The sequence below is a fragment of the Dromiciops gliroides genome, chromosome 2 (genome assembly GCF_019393635.1).
Source record: "Dromiciops gliroides isolate mDroGli1 chromosome 2, mDroGli1.pri, whole genome shotgun sequence".
Taxonomy (NCBI): domain Eukaryota; kingdom Metazoa; phylum Chordata; class Mammalia; order Microbiotheria; family Microbiotheriidae; genus Dromiciops; species Dromiciops gliroides.
This window is the reverse complement of record NC_057862.1, coordinates 662,781,112-662,804,386: the sequence shown is the minus strand read 5'-3', so window position 1 is coordinate 662,804,386 and position 23,275 is coordinate 662,781,112. Positions and strand designations below refer to the sequence as shown.

Genomic DNA, 23,275 nt, shown 5'->3' with positions numbered 1-23,275 from the left:
TTTGTCAATCATGGTGCCTTCTACATTGTAGGTACTTAATAAATGCTTGTTCCACTTCCCTTTCCTCTTTAATTCACCTTGCATTCACTCATTTGACTATATACTATATATCCCGCTACCCTCATCTCTAGCAAAATATAAGTTCCTTGAGGGACATGGCTAGTTTGCTTTTATCTTCATATCTCAGGGCCTTACCCATAAGAAGATACTTAATAAATATATATTGAATTGAATCAGGGACAAATTCCTTAGTAAGAGTGTATTAGTAATAACTCATCTTAATATAGCATTTCAAAGTTTGAACAACACTTTCCTCACAACAACCCTGTGAAGTATTATGTGTTAACCAATTTCCAGATGAAGAAACTGGGGTTCAGAGAGGATCAGTGGTTTGGTCCTGGTTGCATGGCTTTTAGGTGTCAGAGTCAGTACAATCCCAATCGAATAGACTTGAAAACTCAGGGAGACATCCCTTCTGTAGAGCTGATACATATATTTATTCTCTATTCCTTCCCAGAGAAGAAACTAGAAGAAACTCTTGGTTCTGTGTCCATTGAAATCTGCATGAGGTGAGAAGAAGCAAGTGGGCCAATGGAATGTCTCTATCATAGGGATGAAAGGGGCCATCAGACCTTCTATCTCACCAGTTCCCCTCAGAAGTTATCTAATAGATCCCTACAACTCTAGGCTTGAGTAAACCCGAAACGCCTTGGACAGGTATTCTATTTTTAAAGACAGATGCAGAGAGCCACAATGTTCAGCCTCATTCAGCTACACACTCAAGGGTTTATCAGTCCCAATTCCTGACAAGTTCCCTGTAGCTAATCTGAGTCTTTCCTATTGAATTTCTGTTCTTGATGAATCAGTCAACAAACACTGATTATGAGCCTCTTATTAGACAGGCACCATATTGGGTACTGAGTAGGCAAATACAAGAACAAAACAATTCTTGTCCTCAAGTAGTTTACATTTTAATAGAGGACTCCTAGGAAAAGAAGAAGATGAACTAGCTTGTTATCAAATTGAATACTAAACAATGGAGATACTATTTGTAAGAAGTGCTTAGCACAGTGCCTGGAACATAATAAATGCTATATAAACATCTATTCCCTTCCCCTTCCCATCTTGATGCAGTGGCTGATAGCACTTTTTGACCTTTTTTTCTCAAAGAAATGGTCCCAATTCATAAGATTCATAGATTAATTGATTGAGAATGGAAGGGAATCTGAGAGGTCATTTGGTCTAACTCTCTTCATTTTATACATGAGGAAACTGAAGCTGAGAAAGATGAAGTGATTTGCCCAGGGTCACCAAAAGACTAATTGGAAAACTATTATTCAAATTGAGGACCTATGGCTACAGATACATCACTATTTCTTTTGTAAGCCCATAAATCGTCTTTGTGGCTCTTCTCTGGATACAGAGTTCTTTTCATCCCTCTATCACCTAGAGTTGTCCAGAAATCTCTGAACAGTTCATAGGCACAGAGATTTAGGCCTGGAAGGGACCTTTTGAAGAGAAATAGGAATAATGCATGTAAGGACTGTCCCTTTATTGTACCCACCTTCATACTGGGTTCATACTGGGGTAAGAAGGTCCTCTCTTTCCCAGGTTCTTAGGTGTCACTGATGCTGCCATGACTATCCTGGATATCTCTATGCTTACTGGTTTCTCTCCTGATATCGAAGATCTCAATCTAGTAAGTCGATTTCTCTAGGCTATTTATGGGAATAGCAAAAACCACCAATCCTCCAAGGAATAACATTCAGAAGGTCAAGATTGGAACTTCCAAACAAACATTAGTGTTAGTGATTATGTGAGGACCATGTTCTCCATCAACCCCAACTTATATCCCAACTCAAGATCTTTTGTATTTTAACTCAAGAACTTATTGAGTGTTTCCTATGTATTTAACACAATGCCAGGTTTATGGAAGATGCAAAAGTCTTGTAAGAAAAATCCAGTTAGAGATTGGCTTAATTATCAGAAAACAGTTCTAAGTCATAAGCAAACAAGACCTGGGTTGTCTGATATATTCTGTTCATATCAGAATTGTTAGATGTCCATTTCTCCATCAAGCCTATCAGACTAACTAGAGATATAATGGGGCCAAAACAGTCCTCTTTTCAGGTTCCTCATCAATCTTGTGTAATGCCTGTATATCCTCCTTTTATACCTGAGATATACAGAGAGGAATTCCTTCATATTCCAGCCTTGTTTATCTCCCCAAACACATACACAAACACAACACACATACACACACACATACAAGCACACAAAAAATATCTGAAGTGGGAAAGTCATTGGCTTTGTGTTGCTAAATATGTTTTATCAATATCTTGGAGAAGGGCATAGAATATTATCAAATCTGAAGATAACAAAGTTGGGAGGGGAAATTTTCTTGGCAGGCTAGAAAATAGGGGAAAATCTAATAGGGATAAACATAAAACTTTATATTAGAGGTTCAAGAAGTGACCATAACAAGTATAAGATGGGGGAAGAATGAGCATATGGCAAATTTGATCTGAAAAAAATTGGCATTTTATTAGGATATCAAGTCTGCATACATATATATATATACATATTTATAGTTAGAAAGTTATAGAAAGTATTTATGTGTATGTTTATGCTGACTCATAGAACTGATGTGATCTGAGGTTGCCATGGAAAGAAGAAGACCAAGAATGAGAGAGATGATATTCCTATGGCCCTAGGCCCTGGTTAAGAGACATCTGGGTGCCACCTATTAAGAAGGACATGGGCAAGCTAGGAAACATAAAGAGGATGATGACCAGAATAGTTAATAGACTAGAGACCATGCCATATGAGGATAAATTGAAAGAACTAGGGGTGCTTAGCCCCTCCCCCCAAACTAGGGAAAGAGGTAGAGACTTATTATAGAAAAGAGATTAGATTTGTTCTGGTTGGCTTCTAAAAGCAGAACAAGGAGACTTTCACAGAAGTTGACAATGGACAGATTTGGGCTCAATTCAAGGAACTATATCTATGAAAACATTCCAAAGTGAAATGGGCTATCTTGGGAGGTAGTGTTTCTTCCCCAAGGTCCTCAAGCAAAGTATGGATGCCCACTAGGATGTATTCAAAGGGATTCTTTTTTCCAGAAATTGGTGAGACTAAATGTCTCCTGAAGTTCCTCCAACACTGATGTTCTGAAGTTAAGAATATATTGAAAGAGCAAGAATAAATATCTTTCTCCACTCCTTTGCCCATACCCAGCTTTTTTCCATTATAGGAAGCTGTTGATGCTAAACATCTTTGCGGTTGAACAGATTAGGTATACTTAGTCCTTTTAAGCGTTGATGCTCCTCCACTGAACCTGTTTCAATGCCTCATCACAATATGTTTGGTTCTTAAAAGCTATAACAGTGTAATTCAAGATCTGGGGTGGGGGTCCTACAAAATGTAAAAAGGACTACTCTATCTACGTTTGGAAATTGTCATCATCAGAAGACTGGCCACCAGGGACAGGGTTCTTTCTTGTCTTTTTTATCTATAGCAATTTATTAAATTGTCTGGTAAGGCAGAGTGGGATTTCAAGCTTTACTAGTGGTGAAAGAAACAATACAAATGGAGTTATTGATTTTTTTAAAGATATGAAATGTGAGTATTCATGCCAACCTCCATACCCATTGCATGATCAGATTTTTGAGCATTGTTAAATATACTTCAAACTGATCCTAACTCCTCATTCTGCCATTTTTCCAACAAAAACTCCATTTTTTGAAGATGGCCCCAAGAGAAGAGTTAGGCATGAATTAAGGTCTTCCCTGACCTACTCCAGTTGGGATCCATCACTCCTGATATAAGAGAAGCCCAAGTATCCCATGGAGGGTTCTTTTCTACCTTGATAGATCCTATCATCCTAGGCAAACATGGGGAAGGTCTGTTTCTTGCTTCAACTGTAGTCACTAATTGACCTCTGCTTCCAGCAAATATGGGCCTCCATGTAATAATAATCCATAAGGTCATAGGATCATAGGTTTAGAGCTAGAAGGCACCTCAGAAATAATTTAGTCCAACCCTTAAATTTTACACGTTAGATAACTGAATCTGAGGGTTAAATAACTTTTCCAAGGTCATCGCCAGAGATAGGATTTGAATACAGGTCCCCTTATTCAAAAGTCAGTATTCTTTCCACTGGTTATTTTGTCCATCCCTGAGACCCAAACTGAACAACTGAAAGTATATGGTATTCTACTGATCTACCATTGATAAAACAAAATTCAATCAGTGAATAAAAGCTAAGGCTGCTTTTTCTTCATTAATAAATAAAATTTTTTATAAGGTCTTCTCAATTCCTCTGGAAGAGATATCAGGTGGCAGTGGCTACCACCACCATAGCTACTTCCAGCCCTGGACCTCTTGGTCTATCTTGAAACATGACAATTTTATTCCCTTTAATGTCCTCAGCTTTCTCAAGGAGTTGACAAGTATATTTCCAAGTTTGAAATCAACAAATACTCATCAGACAGAGGGACACTCATTATCTACTTGAATAAGGTAAAATTTCCTTTAACTGAGTTCATTTCTCAGGTACTAGTCCTCTTGTATAATCCCCACTAGTTGGGTTAGGAATGAACTAAGCAGATATTCCCCCTTTCTATCACCTGACCCCATTATTACCTCCTGCCCTTCTCTCACTACCGCCAACATTGGATGCTGCCTCTCTCCAACTTCCACATCCATAGAGTGGCAACAGTTGCAGAGACAGAGTTGTCTTAATTGTGATGAGGACCTATGCATCCCATTACTCCCATTTCCATAATTTGTTCTCATCTAACCAGGACTGACCCACAGCATTGCTTGCAGTGAGCAATGACCCACTTTCCCACTGGCATACACTATCCCTGCCTCATCTTAGCTAATTAGATCTTTGTCTCCTCCCACTTTGCTCTTAAAATGTAGAATGTGTGTTATGCATGCGCACGCGCACACACACACACACACACACACACACACACACACACACACACAGGCTGAGCTCTCGGGCTTTTTCTCTTCTTTCCTGTTCATGCTCTTGCTTCTCTCTTTTTCTTTATTCTAAATGCCTGATGTGTATTTCCGTTTATTCTATGTTCTCTCTGCACCTTTCTGCCTCAGAATCCTTGGTTTCCTTTAAGAATCAACTCAGTCAGGGGGCAGCTAGGTGGCGCAGTGGATAAAGCACCGGCCCTGGATTCAGGAGTACCTGAGTTCAAATCCAACCTTGGACACTTGACACTTACTAGCTGTGTGACCCATTGCCCCGCAAAAAACAAACAAAACAAACAAACAAAACAAACAAAAAAAGAATCAACTCAGTCAGGGGGCAGCTAGGTGGCGCAGTGGATAAAGCACCGGCCCTGGAGTCAGGAGTACCTGAGTTCAAATCCGGCCTCAGACACTTGACACTAGCTGTGTGACCCTGGGCAAGTCACTTAACCCCAATTGCCCCGCAAAAAAAAAAAAATTTAAAACTACACAAAAATAACATATTGGGCAGCTAGGTGGTGCAGTGGATAAAGAACCAGCCCTGGAGTCAGGAGGACCTGAGTTCAAATCTGGCCTCAGACACTTGACACTTACTAGCTGTGTGACCCTGGGCAAGTCACTTAACCCTCATTGCCCCACCAAATTAAGAAAAAATTGTTTTAGGGGCAGCTAGGTGGATCAGTGGATAGAGCACTGGCCCTGGATTCAGGAGGACCTGAGTTCAAATCCAACCTCAGACACTTGACATTTACTAGCTGTGTGACCCTGGGCAAGTCACTTAACCCCAATTGCCTCACCAAAAAAAATAATTAAGAATCAACTCAATCAGATTCTTCTGTAGGATAACTTTCCTTCTACTAGCTGTTCCCCTTATGTAAGTCCTGTTACCCCTAAGGTTACCTTCCATCTACTCCATGCCTCAAGTCAACAAGCAATTATTAAATGTCTTTTGTGTGTCAGGCATTGTGTTAAGCACTAGAGATACAAAGAAAGACCAAAAAAAAGTCCCTTCTCTCCAGGAGTTCAGTTTAATGGAGGGGGCAACGTGCAAATATTTATGCACAAACAAGATACAGACAGGATAGTGAGGATGAAGGCACTAAGTAAAGGAGGACTGGGCAAAGCTTCTTGCAGTAGGTCAGATTTTAGCTAAAACTTGAAGGAAGTCAGGGAATACAAGAGGCAGAAATGATAATTAGAGCTTGTATGCTCCTATATGTAAACATTTCATCTAACCTGCTAGAATATAACCTCTTTCATGGCAGGGACTCTCTTTTGCCATTGTACACCCCATCTTCCCCCCCTCCCCCCAGCTTGCTATAGTGACCAGTCAATAAATGCTTGCTTGATTCATTGAGATTTTCCCTTTAGGTTTCTCACAAAGAAGAGGAGTGCATCAAGTTCAAAGCCCATCAGTTTTTTGAAGTGGGTCTAATCCAACCAGCAGCTGTCAAAATCTATGAATACTATGCTTTAGGTAACACATCAGCTTATCAACTGGAAAATGACACTAACACATTGATTGAGGCAGTGAACTGTTCAAGATTAAAGCCAAAAAGACTATGGCCCAAATATTTGATCTGGAAATGTGCTTAGTGATTATTTAGTTGAACCAGCTCATTTTGAAATTGATGAAACTGAGATCTAAGTCCCTCATTTTTTTTTAAAAGGAAAACTGAGGCCTGAAGAGAAGACCACAAAGCTGATCTTAATGGTAGAGCTAGAACTAGAACCAAATTCTGACCCTCAGCCTAGTGCTTTTCCTGCAGGGACACTTAAACTCATCATTCAAGTACAGACCAATTCACCTTCCCCTCTACCCTAATCCATTGTACTAATTATCATCTTTATTATGTTCACACTATAGTAATTATCATTTTTATTATATGTCATATTAATTGTCTTTTCTAGACAATAACAATCTTGGAAACATGAACTGTGATTATTTATTACCAAGTGTCTCTAATGCCTCTCTGGGTCCTTAATATTAATACACTTCAGGAATGCTTAGAAATTGTAGTGTAATGTCCCATGAAATGCATTTACTGAAATGGGACTGATTGCTTTTAAGAAATAATTCTTACCAGATCAAGGATCTTCAATTCTGGAACCCTTGGGGAAATACCTGTCCACCTTGGCCACTCTATTCTGGTAACCTGTGACCAGAACAGAGGATTCAGCAGGTACATATTAATCTTGTCCTCTTTAGAGAATCGTTGCACCCGTTTCTACCACCCAACTCGCACAGATGGACAGTTCAATAAGATCTGCACTGAGGAAGTGTGTCGATGTGCTGAAGGTAATAGCCATATCAAAGAGTGGGGTAGGGTGGGATTTCTCTCTTCTCCAAAAGGCATGGTGTAGCCTTCTCTCAGAATATGTGTATGATCCTGGAATCAGCCTCCACCTTAAATTTGGTAAATGGAAGGAGGCAAGAAGAAAATATGAGGATAATGGGAAACAGGAACCTCTTAACTGGCATATACACTGAAATTTCCCCACTGTTGTCATCTTTACATAAGAATTGGGGGCATGGATTTTTAAAAACTTATTTTTGTTTCTAAAAAATATGGAACACTTCATGAATTTGTGTGTCATCCTTGTGCAGGGGCCATGCTCATCTTCTCTATATCATTCCAACTTTAGTATATGTGTTGCTGAAGCTAAGCATGAAAGTTTTAAGTTCACTATTTTTTGAAAGTACTTGCTTATTCTTGGGTGCATACTGTAAACCAAGTAACATTGATTTTTCATTCATGGAATTTCATACAACCACAACTCTTTTCAATTCACATTTGTCATATCTATCATTTTCTAATGCTTACCATCCAGTCTTTCTTGATTGTTTCATGAAAACGGTTTGTTACAATCCATGGAAAAATTGTCCTCCCCAACCTTTATTATTCTTCCTACTGTTACCAAGGTAGAAGGATGTTAGGGCAAAGGACTTTCAGGAGGATTTTGTATAGCTTATTCTTAAAGAAACAAACAAACAAACAAAAACAATGAATACCTTTCTTCCATCTATCTTGCATCAGCTGTCAACTCAATGACAGGGATGGTGTATCCATGTAATGGGATCAAGAGCAGATCCAACACCAGATGCAGTTCCTAAAGAAGAAATTCCTAGAAGCATTTAGTAATGGAAAAATAGCAATTTGACTAGGTTCAAGGTGTTTTTAAAATAAAAGGTCCTGTATAGTCCCTGTTTATAACTTCCTATTCTCTCCTTCATCTCTGGAGTCAGGAAAGCTCCAGTTTAAATCCTGCCTCAGATACCCAATAGCTATGTGGCCCTGGTCAAGTCATTTAACCTCTATCAACCTTGGTTTCTTCACCTATAAAATGGAGATAATAGAGTGCTAACCTACTTCTGAGGATTGTTGTGAGGATAAAATGAGAGAATATTTGTAAAGCATTTTGAAAGCTTTAAGGTGCTTTATAAATGCTAATTATCATCATCATTTCACTTCCTCCTATTTCAGCTACTATCTTCATACTCTTCCCCCTCTTAAATGCCTGTCCCTTCTTTTCCATTTTCATGTTTGTTACAAATTCTAAATATTTACAACTCTTTGTTCTCATTCTTACTCAATCTGTGTCCTTCATGGTCTCCTTCTCCACTATCCATAATACACCTGTTTAAAAAAATTTAATATGACTTCAATTACAAAAATCTATTTTCTCTCCTTTTCAACTCCTTCCAACATTTGAGGAGGGGGGAAATGATAATTTAAAAAAAAAATCCTTATGTAATCAATTGTTTTCTCTGACTGTAAATTAGCTGTCTAATGTTCTCTGTATTTCCCACTCCTTGACTTAGCATGGACTATATGCCCACGGTCGCCTGTGGGATGTGGATAACAAAGTGGACTTGAGCCATAGCCCTCTGGACTAGAGATGTGAGTCAAAGAGATTTGTGGTGAATGGATTTCAACAACTGGCTGCCTGAAAGCACCAGTTTTCATTACAACAATCAAAATATGACATTCGAATATGTAATTGTAGATTGTAGATAGATTTATTTAAACCATGAAGTTAATTAGTGTCCAGACATACAAAAGAACTGTATGTACATTGAATTTCTGGCAGATGCCTATATCCAACCTTTTCCTGCCATCTTCATTTGTCCTCCATCCTTCAACTCTCTCTCTCTCTCTCTCTCTCTCTCTCTCTCTCTCTCTCTCTCTCTTTTGAGGGTCAGTGAGGGTTAAGTGACTAGGCCAGGGTCACACAGCTAGTAAGTGTCAAATGTCTGAGGCCGGATTTGAACTCAGGTACTCCTGAATCCAGGGCTGGTGCTTTATCCACTGCACCACCTAGCTGCCCCAAACCCATGTCTTCTTAGTCCCAAACCAGTGCCCATCCCAGTGCACCACACTGCCTCCCTTGTTAGACTCATCTAGTTTCCCTGTTCATTTCCTCATGCATGTGTTTCCCTGGTAGATCATTGCTTCTTGCAAGAAAATCAAGATGGCATTCGAGAGGAAACAGCCTGTCAGCCTGGAGGGGATTTTGGTAATGTAACTAGAACCATAATGCCCAACTGTTCATCTGAATATAAGAAGCAGAGCACAGAAAATGAAAAGGAAAGGTTACTCAAAAATAGAGAAATAGATGGAGGACTCAGGGATGCTCCCCCACAGAGCTTTATTTCTTTGTGTACAGTGAGGGGACAAGTCTGTGAGAATTATAATTATGAAGCAGAATTCATTCTAATATCTGAGTGCCAAACCAAGCTTGAGGGGTTGTTTTTGAAAAGCTCTGGTTGTCTGAAAATTTTTCAAGCTCCCAGAAGCATGTTCTGGGGTGGGGGTGGGGGTGCTCCTTATGCCTAACTCCCTCTCTTTGTGTTTCAGTGTACAAGGCAACACTCCTAAGCATGAACCAGAGCAGCATCCATGACAACTATGTCATGAAAACCCTGAGGATCATTAAGCCAGGTCAGAGTGAGCCCTGGTTTTCCCTTGATACTCTAAGCTTTAGTAGCTCATTTCAAAGTTTAGACACTGTAGGAGTGAGATTCTTGAGCCTTCCACACCTCAGACTTTAGGACACGGACTAAGCTCAAGATCCATAGATCTCAGGACATAACTCTATCTCAGACTGTGTTGCATGAGAGTATCCCTGGGACCCCCCATTTATAGACAGAGTTGAGGGGGGACATCTAAGCCATCTCAGCCATTTCAGCCTAATTGTGACCTTTAGCAGACCAGACATACCAAAGATTGTTTCCATATCTTTCCCTCCCTAGGGTCTGATGATAGTGCGGAGGGGAAAGAAAGGAATTTTATCAGCCATATGAAATGCAGAGATACTCTGAGACTAGACATTGGTAAAGACTATCTTATCTGGGGTGCTACCAGTGACCTATGGATGAAGAAGTCTGAGTGAGTTTTTCATTTGCTTGTGTGAAATTTAAGGTCTCTATCGGTTTGGTCTAAGATAAGAATCCCAAGGGGAAGGAGATATGATTCCAGCTAACACTGGATTCCTTACCTCAATTTTGCTTATTAAGAAGCTTCCAAAATCTTCTCTTTATGATTCCATATTTGTCTGCAATGACCATCTGTTCAGTATGTTGAAGTGATCATTCTTTGGGGAATATGTGTGGATTGAACAATGTGAACTCTGAGATCCCTTCTAACTCTCAAAATCTGTGATTCTGTGACTTTTTTTTTTTGGTAAGGCAATTGGGGTTAAGTGACTTGCCCAGGGTCACACAGCTAGTAATTGTTAAGTGTCTGAGTCCAGATTTGAACTCAGGTCCTCCTGAATCCAGGGCCGGTTCTCTATCCACTGCACCACCTAGCTGCCCCGCCACTTAGCTGCCCTGATTCTGTGACTTTCACACACTTTTTTTTTTCCTTTTTTCTAGTGGTGATTATAAATTAATGGCATATAATCTCAGTCAAACCCTTGCTATGTCTTTACAATCCTTCTATTCCTATGCCATTCAGCATTTCCCCTGAGTTTCTGTGGTTGCCTCTTTCTGTCATAACTGGATCTAAATACCCACCTGTTTGGATCCTATTATCAGTGTGAGATTTATGGCGTGGATCTCAGAGACATGTAGGATTGGGATCTCCTCCAAAATCATGGCATTTTATCCCCTGGGCATAGAGAGGGGAGGGTGGCTTCATTTGATGCAGTTAAAGGGCTTCAGGGAATGTGTCCTATCACTGGGTAGCTTAGGAAGAAAACTTTGGTTCCTTCTAGCTAGCCTTACTTCATGAAGGTGCTGACATGACAACCTCTTGTTCCTTCAAGGGTATCTTATATCATTACCAAAGACACCAATATTGAGATGTGGCCCAGTGATGAGGAATGCAAGGATCAGAAAAACCAGAAGCTATGTGAGGACCTCGATGACTTCACCAAGAAAATGATATTTGGTTGCCACAACTAAATGATAGAAATGCTCTAGATAGACCATGGGAAGACATGTCTGTTGATTGATTGAAGAGAAAAGCAAATATGATGCTCACTTGAAATACCCTACCTTCAATATCTGGCTTCTGCTTCCACTGTTTATTCTGTCTAAAATTTGTTTGTACACAGTTCTTCATATGTTGTCTCCCCCATTAGGCTGTGAAATCCTTTAGAGCATGGACCATCTTTTACATTTCTTCATGTCTGGCAAATAATAGGCACATAATAAATGTTTATTGACTGATTTCCTTTTCCCCTTTCTTTATGGAAAATAGATAGTTTCTTGCAAGATTATTTTTAAATATCCCGTTCCCTTTAAAAAAGGTAATCATTTTATCCTGGGTACATCAGATAAGGTATCATGGAAGGAGACAAGAAGTATTTGGGGGGATTCTGAGAGACAAAAATGAGGAAGGAGTGCATTCTAGTCATGTGGGATGGATTTTGAAAATATACAAAAGCAGGAAAAAATATTGTGTTTGGAAGATACTAGTAGTACAACTGGTTAGAATATAGAACATGTCAAAAGCAGCAGTATGAAATAAAGCAAAAAAGGAAGATGGTATTGTAGAGGGTATATTCAGAGGTACTACAGTAATCAATCAAAAAGTACATTTAGGGGCAGCTAGATGGTGCACTGGCCTTGGAGTCAGGAGGACCTGAGTTCAAATCTAGTCTCAGACATGACTCTTACTAGCTGTGTGACCCTGAGGCCCAATTGCCTCACCAAAAAAAGAGGTACATTTAGTGAGTGTCTATCATGTAGGTATAAGCTCCATGGAAGTCGCATCAGTCAGAGTTAGGCACCCAAGATGCAGAAGGTCCTTAAGAGCTTGCCATACAAATATCAATCGATGTAACTGGGCTTGCTTACCCTGGAAAAGAGAAGGCTTAGGGAACAAGTTGTCTTTCAGTATTTTAATGGCTGTCATGTGGGAGAAAAATAAGGTTTTTTAAAATTAATCCTAGAGGTCGAAGAACTAGGAGAAATGGATAGAAGTTAGAGAGAGGCAGATTTAGGCTTGATATATAGAAAAAATTCCTAATGACTAGATCTTCCCAAAGACGGAATAGGCTGCTCCCAAGAGATAATGTATTCCCCCTCACTGGGGGTATTTAAGAAAAGCTAGTCAAACTTGTCAAATATACACCAATGGGAATTCTTGGTCATGTATAGATTGTGCTAATTGGCTTCTGAGATCTTCTAATTCTGAACTGGTGGGATTTTATAAATGCCAAGATCTAGGCTATGAGGGAAGCATCTCAGGTTGACATCCAGAACTCTGAGTACTAGTCTCATCCTCTGACTATGAAAGTCATTGAGTTGGGACCCTTTTATTTTGGAGGAAATCACAGAAGCAAAGGGAGGGAGGGGAAGGACTCAGAATGAGAAATGTATTGTGAATTTTGGCTGGAGAAGAAAAGAGGAAGACTGAGAAAGAAATAATGATGTCCAAGGGGAGGAACCAAGTAGAATACAATCTGGATCTGAGAAAAGGTCTGAATTTCTGTGTGAATTGATAGGAAGGTAAAAGGGGTAATAGATGGGAAGTCCTGGAAGAATGTAGTTCAGACCGAGTGGGATAGACTTGGATAAAATATTCATCAGTTGCTATCAGAAAAACCTGGAAAGACTTACATGAGCTGATGCAAAGTGAAATGTACTGTATACAAAATAACAACAATATTGTAAGATGATCTGCTGCGAATGACTTAGTTATTTTCAACAATGCAATGATCCAAGACAACTCTGAAGGACTTATGAAAAATGCAATCCATCTACAGAGAAAGAACTGATGGTATCTGAATACAGCTGGAAGTATGATTTTTTTGTTAGTTCCTTTTTCTAAAGTTTTTTCTCTGCTATGTTTTGCACGACTGCACATATATAACTTATACTGAATTGCTTGAGCTCTTAAGGGGGGGAGGGAGGGAGGAAGAGAATTTGGAACACAGAGTTTTAAAAATCAATATTATGGGGCAGCTAGGTGGTGCAATGGATAAAGCACAGGCCCTTGATTCAGGAGGACCTGAGTTCAGATCTGGCCTCAGACACCTGACACTTGCTAGCTGTGTGACCCTGGGCAAGTCACTTAACCCCCATTGCCCCGCAAAAACAAACAAACAAAAAACCAAAACCAAACAAAAATCAATGTTACAATTTGTTTTTACACGTAAGGTGGAGAAAAATTCTAAATAAATACATAAAATATTCATCAATGTATATGGCAGGGAGAGGGAAAAAGATGGGCCACATCCCAAACTACCATCTCTACCCTTCCTAGTAATCCTTATTTCATTGAACTGGAAGACAAGCAGAAAATATAGCAGAGTCTCCAAAACATGAAGTCCCAGGAAAATTTTACTTTAGAACATGCTCTAGGAAAAAGGGATACGAAATTCCACTTAAGTCAGATGTCTGATTTTCATTAGGCCTTTGCCTTGTCTCCTTTAGGACTCATGACTACTCTTTCTTATGAAAGCTGAAGTCAGGAGAGAACAGATAGCTAGAGAAGATGTTATGGGTTTGAAGCCAGAAAAATGAAGTTCAAATCTCGCCAACCATTTAGTAGCTGTGTGACCATGGGAAAATAGCTTAAACTGTCTCAGCTTCAATTTCTTCATCTGTATAATGGGGATAATAATAATAATACCTACCTCATAGGGTAGCTGTGAAGACCGAATGAGATAACCTACGACAAATGATTTGCAAACCCTGAAGCGCTATATAAATGCTAGTTACAAAGATGATGGTCATTGTGGAGATGACAACGATGATCATGATGTGTTGTTTAAAATCTAAATGTGGGTTCTAATCTGCTCCTCCCAGTTTTGGGGGGAAACTGGCTAAAATCACTGATAAATTCAGCAAGAGTTTGGGCTTTTAAGGGTTTATTAGAGGATATATTATAAGATAGTGAAGAGAGAGAAAGATTGAGAATAGATTCCTTATAGCATGAAAATTCTAGCTTTCCTAACAGCCCACGTGAAGTCCGGCCACCAAGCCGATGTCTCGAACCAAAAAGAGCAAGCTCCAGTCCGCAAGACCCCCCTCCTACTTTCTGTCCTCCTCCCCAAAGTGGGAGGTTCTTCAAGTTGATTGGTCGAGAGTGGTCTCCTGTCGATGTTGCAGTCCATAGCCTCTGAGAACACTGGCCATGTGTGATCTCAATTTAATTAACCTTAACCAGGTTCAACTTCCGAGAACAACACTTTACTCAGGGCTGGCCAGGTGTGGTCCTGATTTAATCATCATAAGTAGGTACTTAGTCTTGCAGTCTCACCCAATTCAATCAATTCCAAATCAAACTTCAGATGGGGGCTCCTGGGGGTCTGCCAAGTCCCATTATTTTATCACAATGATAATGTTGATTCTGTTGATGGTGATGGTAATAATGATAAAGGCAAAGGCTGGAGGGTCTATTGAAATGATAAACTAGGATGATGGAATGAGAAATGGTCCTGAGTATGTGCATGTGAGACACATGAGAAGGGATCTTGTCCTGAATGGCCCTGCCTGGACTATGGAGGTTAAAATAGAATAGAAGGCCTCAGGGTATAGACTTTTCATTTCCACTCCCTATGCCCTGAGCTTGGAAAACCCTTCCCCTACAGAGAGACTATATATGACAGACATCACTGTCTCAGAAAGGAAGGCAGTTGGGACAACCGAGGCCCAACCTAGGGGAAGTTTAGGCTCAGTACTGGAGCACTTTGGGAGGATGATGAGAATTCTGAACACAAATAATCTGCAACAACCTCAACCTCCATATCCCTGATTGTGAGCTTGAAATTTATGTCACAAACACTATGAATAAACCTGGCAGGGGCCAAAGACTGCCAGATGGAAACTGAACAGATGAGACGCAGGTTTCTATTAGAGCCAATTTAGAGATATTTTCCCATCAGAATGTTTCTCACTGACTGTTCTTGCCGTTGACAATGACTCTCCTGGGACCCCAGAAAGGAATTCAGGCTGGGTGAACATTATGTCCCCTCTGAATTCTAAAGGCAGAAATGAAATAAACCATAATGCCCCAAACCAAAGGCAATTTTCCTGAATCTTGGCACTAAGCCCACAGACGCCCTGTTAGAACAAACTACGTCATGTTACAATAGAGGTACATATTCCCACTTTGTTGCACAGACTCCCCCGCATTTTCCCAAATGACTTTCAAACCTCCCACCTCATTAGAAAAGAGAGTACATCTGCCTGTTTCATTGTCACTTGTTCTCACCTGGAGCCAAAAACAGAAGACGACTAAGGAACTGGAATGGTGACTCCATCTAAGGCACTTCTGCAGTCATCTAGTCCAACATTCTCATTTTTCAAAGAAGGAAACTGAGAACCAAAGTGATTAGGTGAATTAGTCAATAGTCAGTAAACATTTATAAATCACCTACTGTGTGTCAGGCACTATCCTAAGTACTGAAGACACAAATACAAAAAAGAAAGACAACCCCTTCCCTCAAGGAGCTTACATTCTAATGGGAGAAGACAACACACACACAAAAAAAAGAAAGCTAAAAAAAAGTGGGGGAGGGGTTGGGAGGAAGTTTTTCATAGAGGCATGATGGAGAATCTAAATAAGTCCAAAAGAAGTGTAGCTAGGTGAGAAATGAGGAGCTGTTTTAGAAGATGATGTGTGTCCTTTCCCACTTAGGTAAATGGAAGAGTTTATGGGTCCACCCTCCAATCAAAGGGGTCAAATGTACTAATGAGATGTGTCTATCAAGGCTGATTGTATTTTACAAGATGGTGAGATTTCCCAATGATGACTGAGTTAACCAGGGGCATGGTGATGAAGCCAAAGAAGCCCAAAATTAGTGCAACTGGTTGGGGGAGGGAAATGAAGAGAATTGCCCAAAGTAACACAAGTGGTATGAGACAGAGCCAACATTTGAGTCTGTACCTTATTGCCTCTTTCGGTCATTGTAGACAGTGGAAACAACCCATTGGCTTGTTGTTGTTTGTCCTTTGTTCTCAAGGAGCACCATGACATCGGGGTGATGTCATGACTTGCACTGACTTGGATTTAAGTAAGGGAGGGCTATGAAAGGTCATCTTATGCAAAGCCATCTGGGTCCAGTGTCAAGATGTATATCAGGATGACTGGAAATGGCCCTGGATGTTTAAGGCAATTGGGGTTAAGTGACTTGCCCAGGGTCACACAGCTATTAAGTGTCTGAAGTGAGATTTAAACTCAGGTCCTCTTGACTCCAGGGTCAGTGCTCTATCCACTGCACCACCTAGCTGCCTCTAACTCATTGGCTAAGCTTTCCTTGGCTAAGCTTTCTTTGGCTCCCCTAGACCTGTTCCGCTGAGGACAGAGGTATAAAAATGAAATTGAGAGCAAGTATATCAAGGACTAACAGCTGTTCTCTACTTCTTCTTGCCTTCAGAATAATAGAATTGCTTTTGTTCTGGTTGTTATTGGTGTATTTGTCAAAAGGTAGAGGAAATAACTGCTATCTGAAATACCTGAATCTGACCAACAAGTACAAACTGATGACAAGAATGGATGTAGCAGAAATCTCAGGAGGTAGAAACCACACATTCACAGATTGTGATGGAGAAGGATCATAGAGGGCTCAGATAGCCACATAGCTATGGCTGTAGCCCTAACCAGGTATCAAGAGTTTCTATACAATCCAATCTAGATTTTGAAACAGTGGATATCAAAGGACTCAGAGGAAGAACAGGTAGGACCCAATGGTCTTATATTTCACATGAAGTTAGCTAGTGAGGGAAGGAAAGCTCTTAATAATGAGATTCTGAAAACAAGATCAGAAATTATGTAGATTGGACACAAGTAAAGTGCTGCTTATGTGGATGCATAGGCAACTCATTGTCCAACTCAGATGGGTTTTTTTGCAGGTCAATGAGGGTTAAGTGACTTACTCAGGTTCACACAGCTAATAAGTGTCAAGTGTCTGAGGCTAGATTTGAACTCAGGTCCTCCTGAATCCAGGGCCAGTGTTTTATCCACTGCTCCACCTAGCTGTCCCCTGTGACTCAGATTTTTAAGAAGCATATATATTAGATGGAAGCAAAGGTAGGTGTGGAGATGAATATGGAGGATTTCTGTGAAAATAATGCCATCAGGTCTACGTCATAAGGTAAAACCTGTAAGTTAGAGAGGGAGAAGAGATGGATATAAGAGGAATCATAGCATCATAGATTTAGACTTGGAAGGGAACCTTAGAAGCCATTGAATTCAGTTCCTTCACTTTAAAGATGAGGAAAGTGAGACCAAGAAAGGTTAAATGACATGCACAGGATCACATAGCTAGTATCTATGATAGGATTTGAACTCATCTTCCCCTCTCCTATCTCTCCACTGTACCATCTAGCTGCCATTTGCTCTGGGCTCATGTCGATCAGGATCAACCTAAAGGGAAGCCTGATATCAAAAAGAGAGGCTAGGACTCTTCTTGAGCTTTCTGCCTCATTGAACCCTCATCCCAGAATAGAATTCTGGGAAAAACTCTGACTCTAGCTTCTTAAACTGAATGTTAGGATCATGAAAAATTTGGCAACAGGAAAAGGTTATGTATACCCATTTTACATATCTATATACCCAAGGCTGCATAAAATTTCTTGAGTGAAAAGTGGTAGAAAGTGGGAAAAGTTTATTAAACCCTGGCTTAGACATTCTCCAATTGATAAATGGTCAAAGGATATGAACGGGCGGTTTCAGAAGAAGAGATCAAAACTATCGATGTTGTTATTGTCCAGTCATTTCAGTCATGTCCAACTCTTCATGGCCCCATTTGGGGTTTTCTTGGCACAGATCCTGGAGTGCTTTGCCATTTCCTTCTCCAGCTCATCTTACAGATGAGGAACCTGAGGCAAACAAGGTTAAGTGACTTGCCCAACATCATACTGCTGGTGTCTAAGCCTGGATTTGAATTCAGGTCTTCTTGTCTCCAGTTTCGGTGCTCTATCTACTGCACCACCTACCTGCCCAAGCTATCCATAATTACATTAAAAATGCTCTAAGCTGGGGGCAGCTAGGTGGCGCAGTGGATAAAGCACCGGCCCTGGATTCAGGAGGACCTGAGTTCAAATCCGGCCTCAGACACTTGACACTTACTAGCTGTGTGACCCTGGGCAAGTCACTTAACCCCCATTGTACTGCAAAAAAAAAAATGTTCTAAGCCATTATTTGTTGGAGAAATGCAAATTAAAACGATTCTGAGATGCCAAAAGGAAAATGACAAATGCTGGAAGAGATGTAGAAAAATTGGAACACTAAAGCAGTGGTGGAGTTGCAAAGTGGTCCCATACCTTGAGCCTTGCTTACATTTACATGGACCCAAAGAGTTCACATCTGAGCAGTCCCCATAGCAGCTGCTGGGGAAGAAGAAGCAGCAGGCATAACAGGGCTGATTCATCAGCCAGATTAGAGACAATTAACATCTGGGCTAGACAACTGTGGGTAAGGAACATTATAGCCCTGCTGACAGTAATAATCAGCAGCATCTTCCGCCTCCACACCATTGATTAAAATGTGAAATCTGTTCCAGACCCAGTGCCACTGAACCGAACAGGGACCCCAGGGGCCACCATAGAAGCGTGGTAGATGAGTAATCTTGGGACATGGCCAGGTTTCTGTTGGTACCAGTGCATGGAGCTTGTGCCTTTGCTTTCAATTATACTCTTACTGGTCTTGTAGGCAATGGTGATTCTCTCTCCTGGGGCCCCAGATAAGAAGGCTGGGGACTGAGTTACTAAAACTTGTCCATGGGTGCCTGAGTTGAGAAATACCATAAAAACATCAGAGTAGAAAAATGTTCAGATCAAACATCTTTTCAAATGTTATCTTAGACATATAAAGAACACTGTTTCTGGAGCCAAAAGACCTGAGATTAAATCCCACTTCTGACATTAATACTAGTGTGACCTTGGAGAAGTCACTTAACCTTTGTGGGCCTCAGTTCCCTCATGTATAAAATGAGATAGTTGAACCAGATGGCCTCTGAGGTCTCTTCTGGCTCTAAATCTATAATTTTGTGTTATCTAAAATCAGCACAAACCAACATGTATGCTGATCACTTAACTCTTTTTTTCTCTCAATCACATCCTGTCATAGAGACCTTAGGCCACTTCCCCAGATTCCAAGCTAAGAGAGAACCCAGAAATTGTCCTATAGATACTTGGGTCCATCCTATTTCTCAAAAACCCAGAAAAATATTCCCTCATGCCTCATTTCATGAGGGTGAGCAAAAGGAAGATTGATACTGGCTAGGTTCCTCTATTCTTCCTTTCTTCTTCCCCTTCCCCTTTATCCAGAAAAATCAGCAAGCCCAAGAGTCTTGTCAGGGACAACATGTTGCAGAGTCTGACCTATAGACTGATTAGCAAACATCAATTACTGAGGTACCCCCTTTATCCTACCTCTGAAAAGGAACAGCCTTTGAAGGCAGAGAAAGTTATTCAAAGTAGCTGCAATTATTCAAAGGAGTCAGGATGTAAAGGGAATCAAACTGAGGGGCTTCTTAACCACAGCACTTATTATTAGAAACTGACTCCCCTTGAAGCCTGTGGGCCCCACTGCTTCAACAAGAAGCAGTCATTCTGATGACCAGAGAGCTAAGTTAAGGTCCCTCTGAAAAGGCAGGTGTCAGGGTTTTCATGGCCTGTTACCCATCATTTGCCCAACCTTGGGTTTTCAGGAGAACAGAGAAACCCCCTGAGAAACCTGGACTCCTATCCCATAGTGGTATCCATCTCTGCTTCAAAAGAACATGGAGGGGCAGCTAGCTGGTATGGTGGATAGAGCACTGGCCCTGGATTCAGGAGGACCTGAGTTCAAATCTGGGCTCAGACACTTGACACTTGCTAGCTGTATGACCCTGGACAGGTCACTTAACCCCAATTGCCTCACAAAAAAAGAAAAGAACATGGACAGGGGGCAGCTAGGTGGCTCAATGGATAAAGCACCAGCCCTGGATTCAGGAGGACCTGAGTTCAAATCTGGGCTCAGACACTTGACACTTGCTAGCTGTGTGACCCTGGGCAAGTCACTTAACCCTCATTGTCTGGCAAAAAAAAAAAAAAAAAAGAACATGGACATCCCAACAGATTCTCCCTATCCAGTGTGATAATCTGGCCTTTCCCCAAGATCTATGAGTTAAATAGGTACTTCCAGTCAGGGCAGATTCAAGAATCCAATCTTGGTTGACAAGGAAGAGGATTCCAAGCCTTCCTGCTAATTTATCAATCTCAGATCCCTGATGTGAACAGTGCCTAGCACATAGTAAAGTTTTGATAAATGTTTGTTTGCTGACTGAGTGGCCTAGAGTCCTAATTCACTTTTCTGGATACTGAGACCAGATCAAGCACAGATATTTGTACAGATTTTTAAGGTGTTCAAAGCACTTTAAATGCATTATCTCCTTTAAGTCTCAAAGCAGGTCTGTGTGGTAAGTCCTACCAATATGTATGGATGAGACCTTAGTGACCTTCTAATCCAATCCATGCCTGAACAAGTATCCCCTCCACAAAAATGGGGAGGTTAGACTAAGTCAAGGAGTCTTAACTTTTGGGGGGTCACATGGACACCTTGGGTAGTCTTGGTGAAGCCAATGAACTCCTTTTCAGAATCATGTTTTTAAATGCATAAAAGAAAATACATAAGATTACAAAGAAAACCAATTATATTGAAATATACTTATGAAAAATAATTTAAACAAGTTCATGAAGCCCAGGTAAAGAACTCCTTTCCTTGGCAATTCTCTAAGACTTTACAGAACATCTGTATCTGATTGTGGGTCTGAATCAGTGGAGAAAAATTCCACCCCAGAGAGGTTCCAACACTGGTGGAATCACAGGTCTGGAAGAGAGGAGAAAGAAATAGAGACAAAGAGAGGAAAGGAGAGAGAAAAGAGACACAGAGGAGAAGGAGAGAGAGAAAGGAGAGAGAGGGAAAGGGGAAGAAAGGAGGAAGAGAAAGAGATAGACAGGAGAGAATGAGAAAGGAAAGAGACAGAGAGTGAGTGAGAGACAGACAGAGACATAGAGAGAGACAGAAAGAGAGACGGAGACACAGATTTTTTTTTAAATGATGTATTATGTACTAACCAATGCACACAGGGGACATTAGTCTAAGAAATAGCACCTGGATTTTAATTTCATTCAACTTTCCTCCTCATCTGGTACCTTTTCACCCTGGAATATCCCTCCCTCAAGCCAGCCTCTTTGTCCCATTGGTGAGCTCCTTCCAGGGGCCTCCATTTTCGGGACTAGTCCAGTCCAGTCCATGCTTCGTTCCTCTCCTGTCTCTGCATCTGATTCTTCAGACTTTAGCCCCATGTCCTCATAGATATTCTTCCCACCCACCACCTCTTTTCAGCCCCCCCATTAGAATGTAAGTTCCTTGAGGGCAGAGATTGCCTTTCTTTTTGCTTGTATTTGTATCTCCAGAAATTAGCATAGTGCCTGGCACATGTAAGGGCTTAACTTGTTGTCTACCTGACAGGGTGTACCAGAGGCAAGCAGAAATAGATAACTAGATCAGAAAGGAAAGGAACCGGTCATTCAGGGGTAAAGCAGTCAGAAGTCCCTTCTAATAATGCTTTATCAAATTGAATAGAATTGAACTGAAAATAACTTTGAGTTGCTTCAGTTATTTCAACCTAACATATCTCATCTAGAACTCTCCAATTTAATTGATGTTACCTTGGATGGAGCAGGTCATTTTACCCAGCTACTGATTTTTCACCTTTAAAATTCAGGAGTCCTCACATTCCTTACTTGGTGCTGACTGGTAGCAGGAGGATTTTTTTTGCTGTCCCTACATTTCTCAAAGGAGATGACCAAAGCCAGGAGGGTAAGCCAAGCTATGCTCTGTCAATTCAGGAAATACAAACTATGAGGAATTGTTCACACAGTCCAACACCAAAGTGAAGATGAAACCGCCAATCAGCAATCCTAGTAAGGTTTTCATGTTTTAGACATCAAAATCCTGGGAGCAAGTAATGGGAGTTTCTTTGTCAGTGTGCACTTATTAGTCTTTCATGGCTTGTTTGTTTATTTTTTCGGGGTAATGAAGGTTAAGTGACTTGCCCAGGGTCACACAGCTGGTAAGTGTCAAGTGTCTGAGGCTGGATTTAAACTCAGGTCCTCCTGAATCCAGGGCCGGTGCTTTATCCACTGAGCCACCTAGCTGCCCCAGTCTTTAATGTTTTAAGCATTTGTGTGAATGAAAGAAAGAGCTGCCCTATAATTGTATAATATACAATGTATACTGAAAACACCATTCTGATTGCTTTGGGGGAGAACCAAGTTTTCAACTCAATGTAAGCTTTAAGTGGATTACCATTGTAGCTCTAAGATAGGGGCAGAAAGAGCCAGAAACAAGAAGCCCAACTCTTCCCTATGAAAATCCACAGCTTAGTGGAAGAGAATAACCCAGGCTCTCAGACCTGTGATGCTCTATTGCTTCAATTACATCTTCATCTTTTGTATCCATGGAAAAAATAGAGTTGATGGTTTTGAGTGAACACAACATTTTGTGCCTTTAGATCTAAGAGTATATAACCAAGAGTCTGGATATTAAAGCACAAACGCACCACTCCTGAACCAAAAATTCTGTCTCTTGATGAAGGAGGGGTGGTATCTTGAAACCTGAATTCCTATTCAGGTAGGCAGCTCAGGAATCAGAGTCCTGGGTGATTGAGGTGTCCTATTGTGCACCCATGTGGCAAAGAAGTGGCCCTGGGTTCTGATAGACTAACCCAAGAGAGCCCAAGTTCTGAAAGACTAGAAACACATTGAGTGTAGTGTGGGTCTAGCAATAGGATGTCTCTTGTCCACAAATAAGCCTATCAGCTCCCCAGTACCCCT

At 40.8% G+C, this 23,275-nt stretch overlaps 1 protein-coding gene and 1 non-coding gene across 2 annotated transcripts in view; one reads left to right on the top strand and one right to left on the bottom strand.

Moving 5' to 3' along the window:
* The window catches only part of LOC122739579 (complement C3-like), a 100,483-nt gene extending 89,082 nt beyond the window's left edge, over nucleotides 1-11,401 (top strand). The window contains 9 exon segments of the mRNA XM_043981255.1: nucleotides 518-569; nucleotides 1,612-1,699; nucleotides 4,432-4,521; nucleotides 6,364-6,469; nucleotides 7,202-7,291; nucleotides 9,439-9,510; nucleotides 9,852-9,935; nucleotides 10,247-10,382; nucleotides 11,263-11,401. Of these exon segments, the coding sequence (XP_043837190.1) occupies nucleotides 518-569; nucleotides 1,612-1,699; nucleotides 4,432-4,521; nucleotides 6,364-6,469; nucleotides 7,202-7,291; nucleotides 9,439-9,510; nucleotides 9,852-9,935; nucleotides 10,247-10,382; nucleotides 11,263-11,401 (857 nt within the window).
* LOC122744852 lies at nucleotides 7,556-7,663 on the bottom strand. The gene has a single exon (XR_006355193.1). It is a non-coding gene; the product is annotated as a U6 spliceosomal RNA (small nuclear RNA).
* Nucleotides 11,402-23,275: the final 11,874 nt, after the last annotated feature.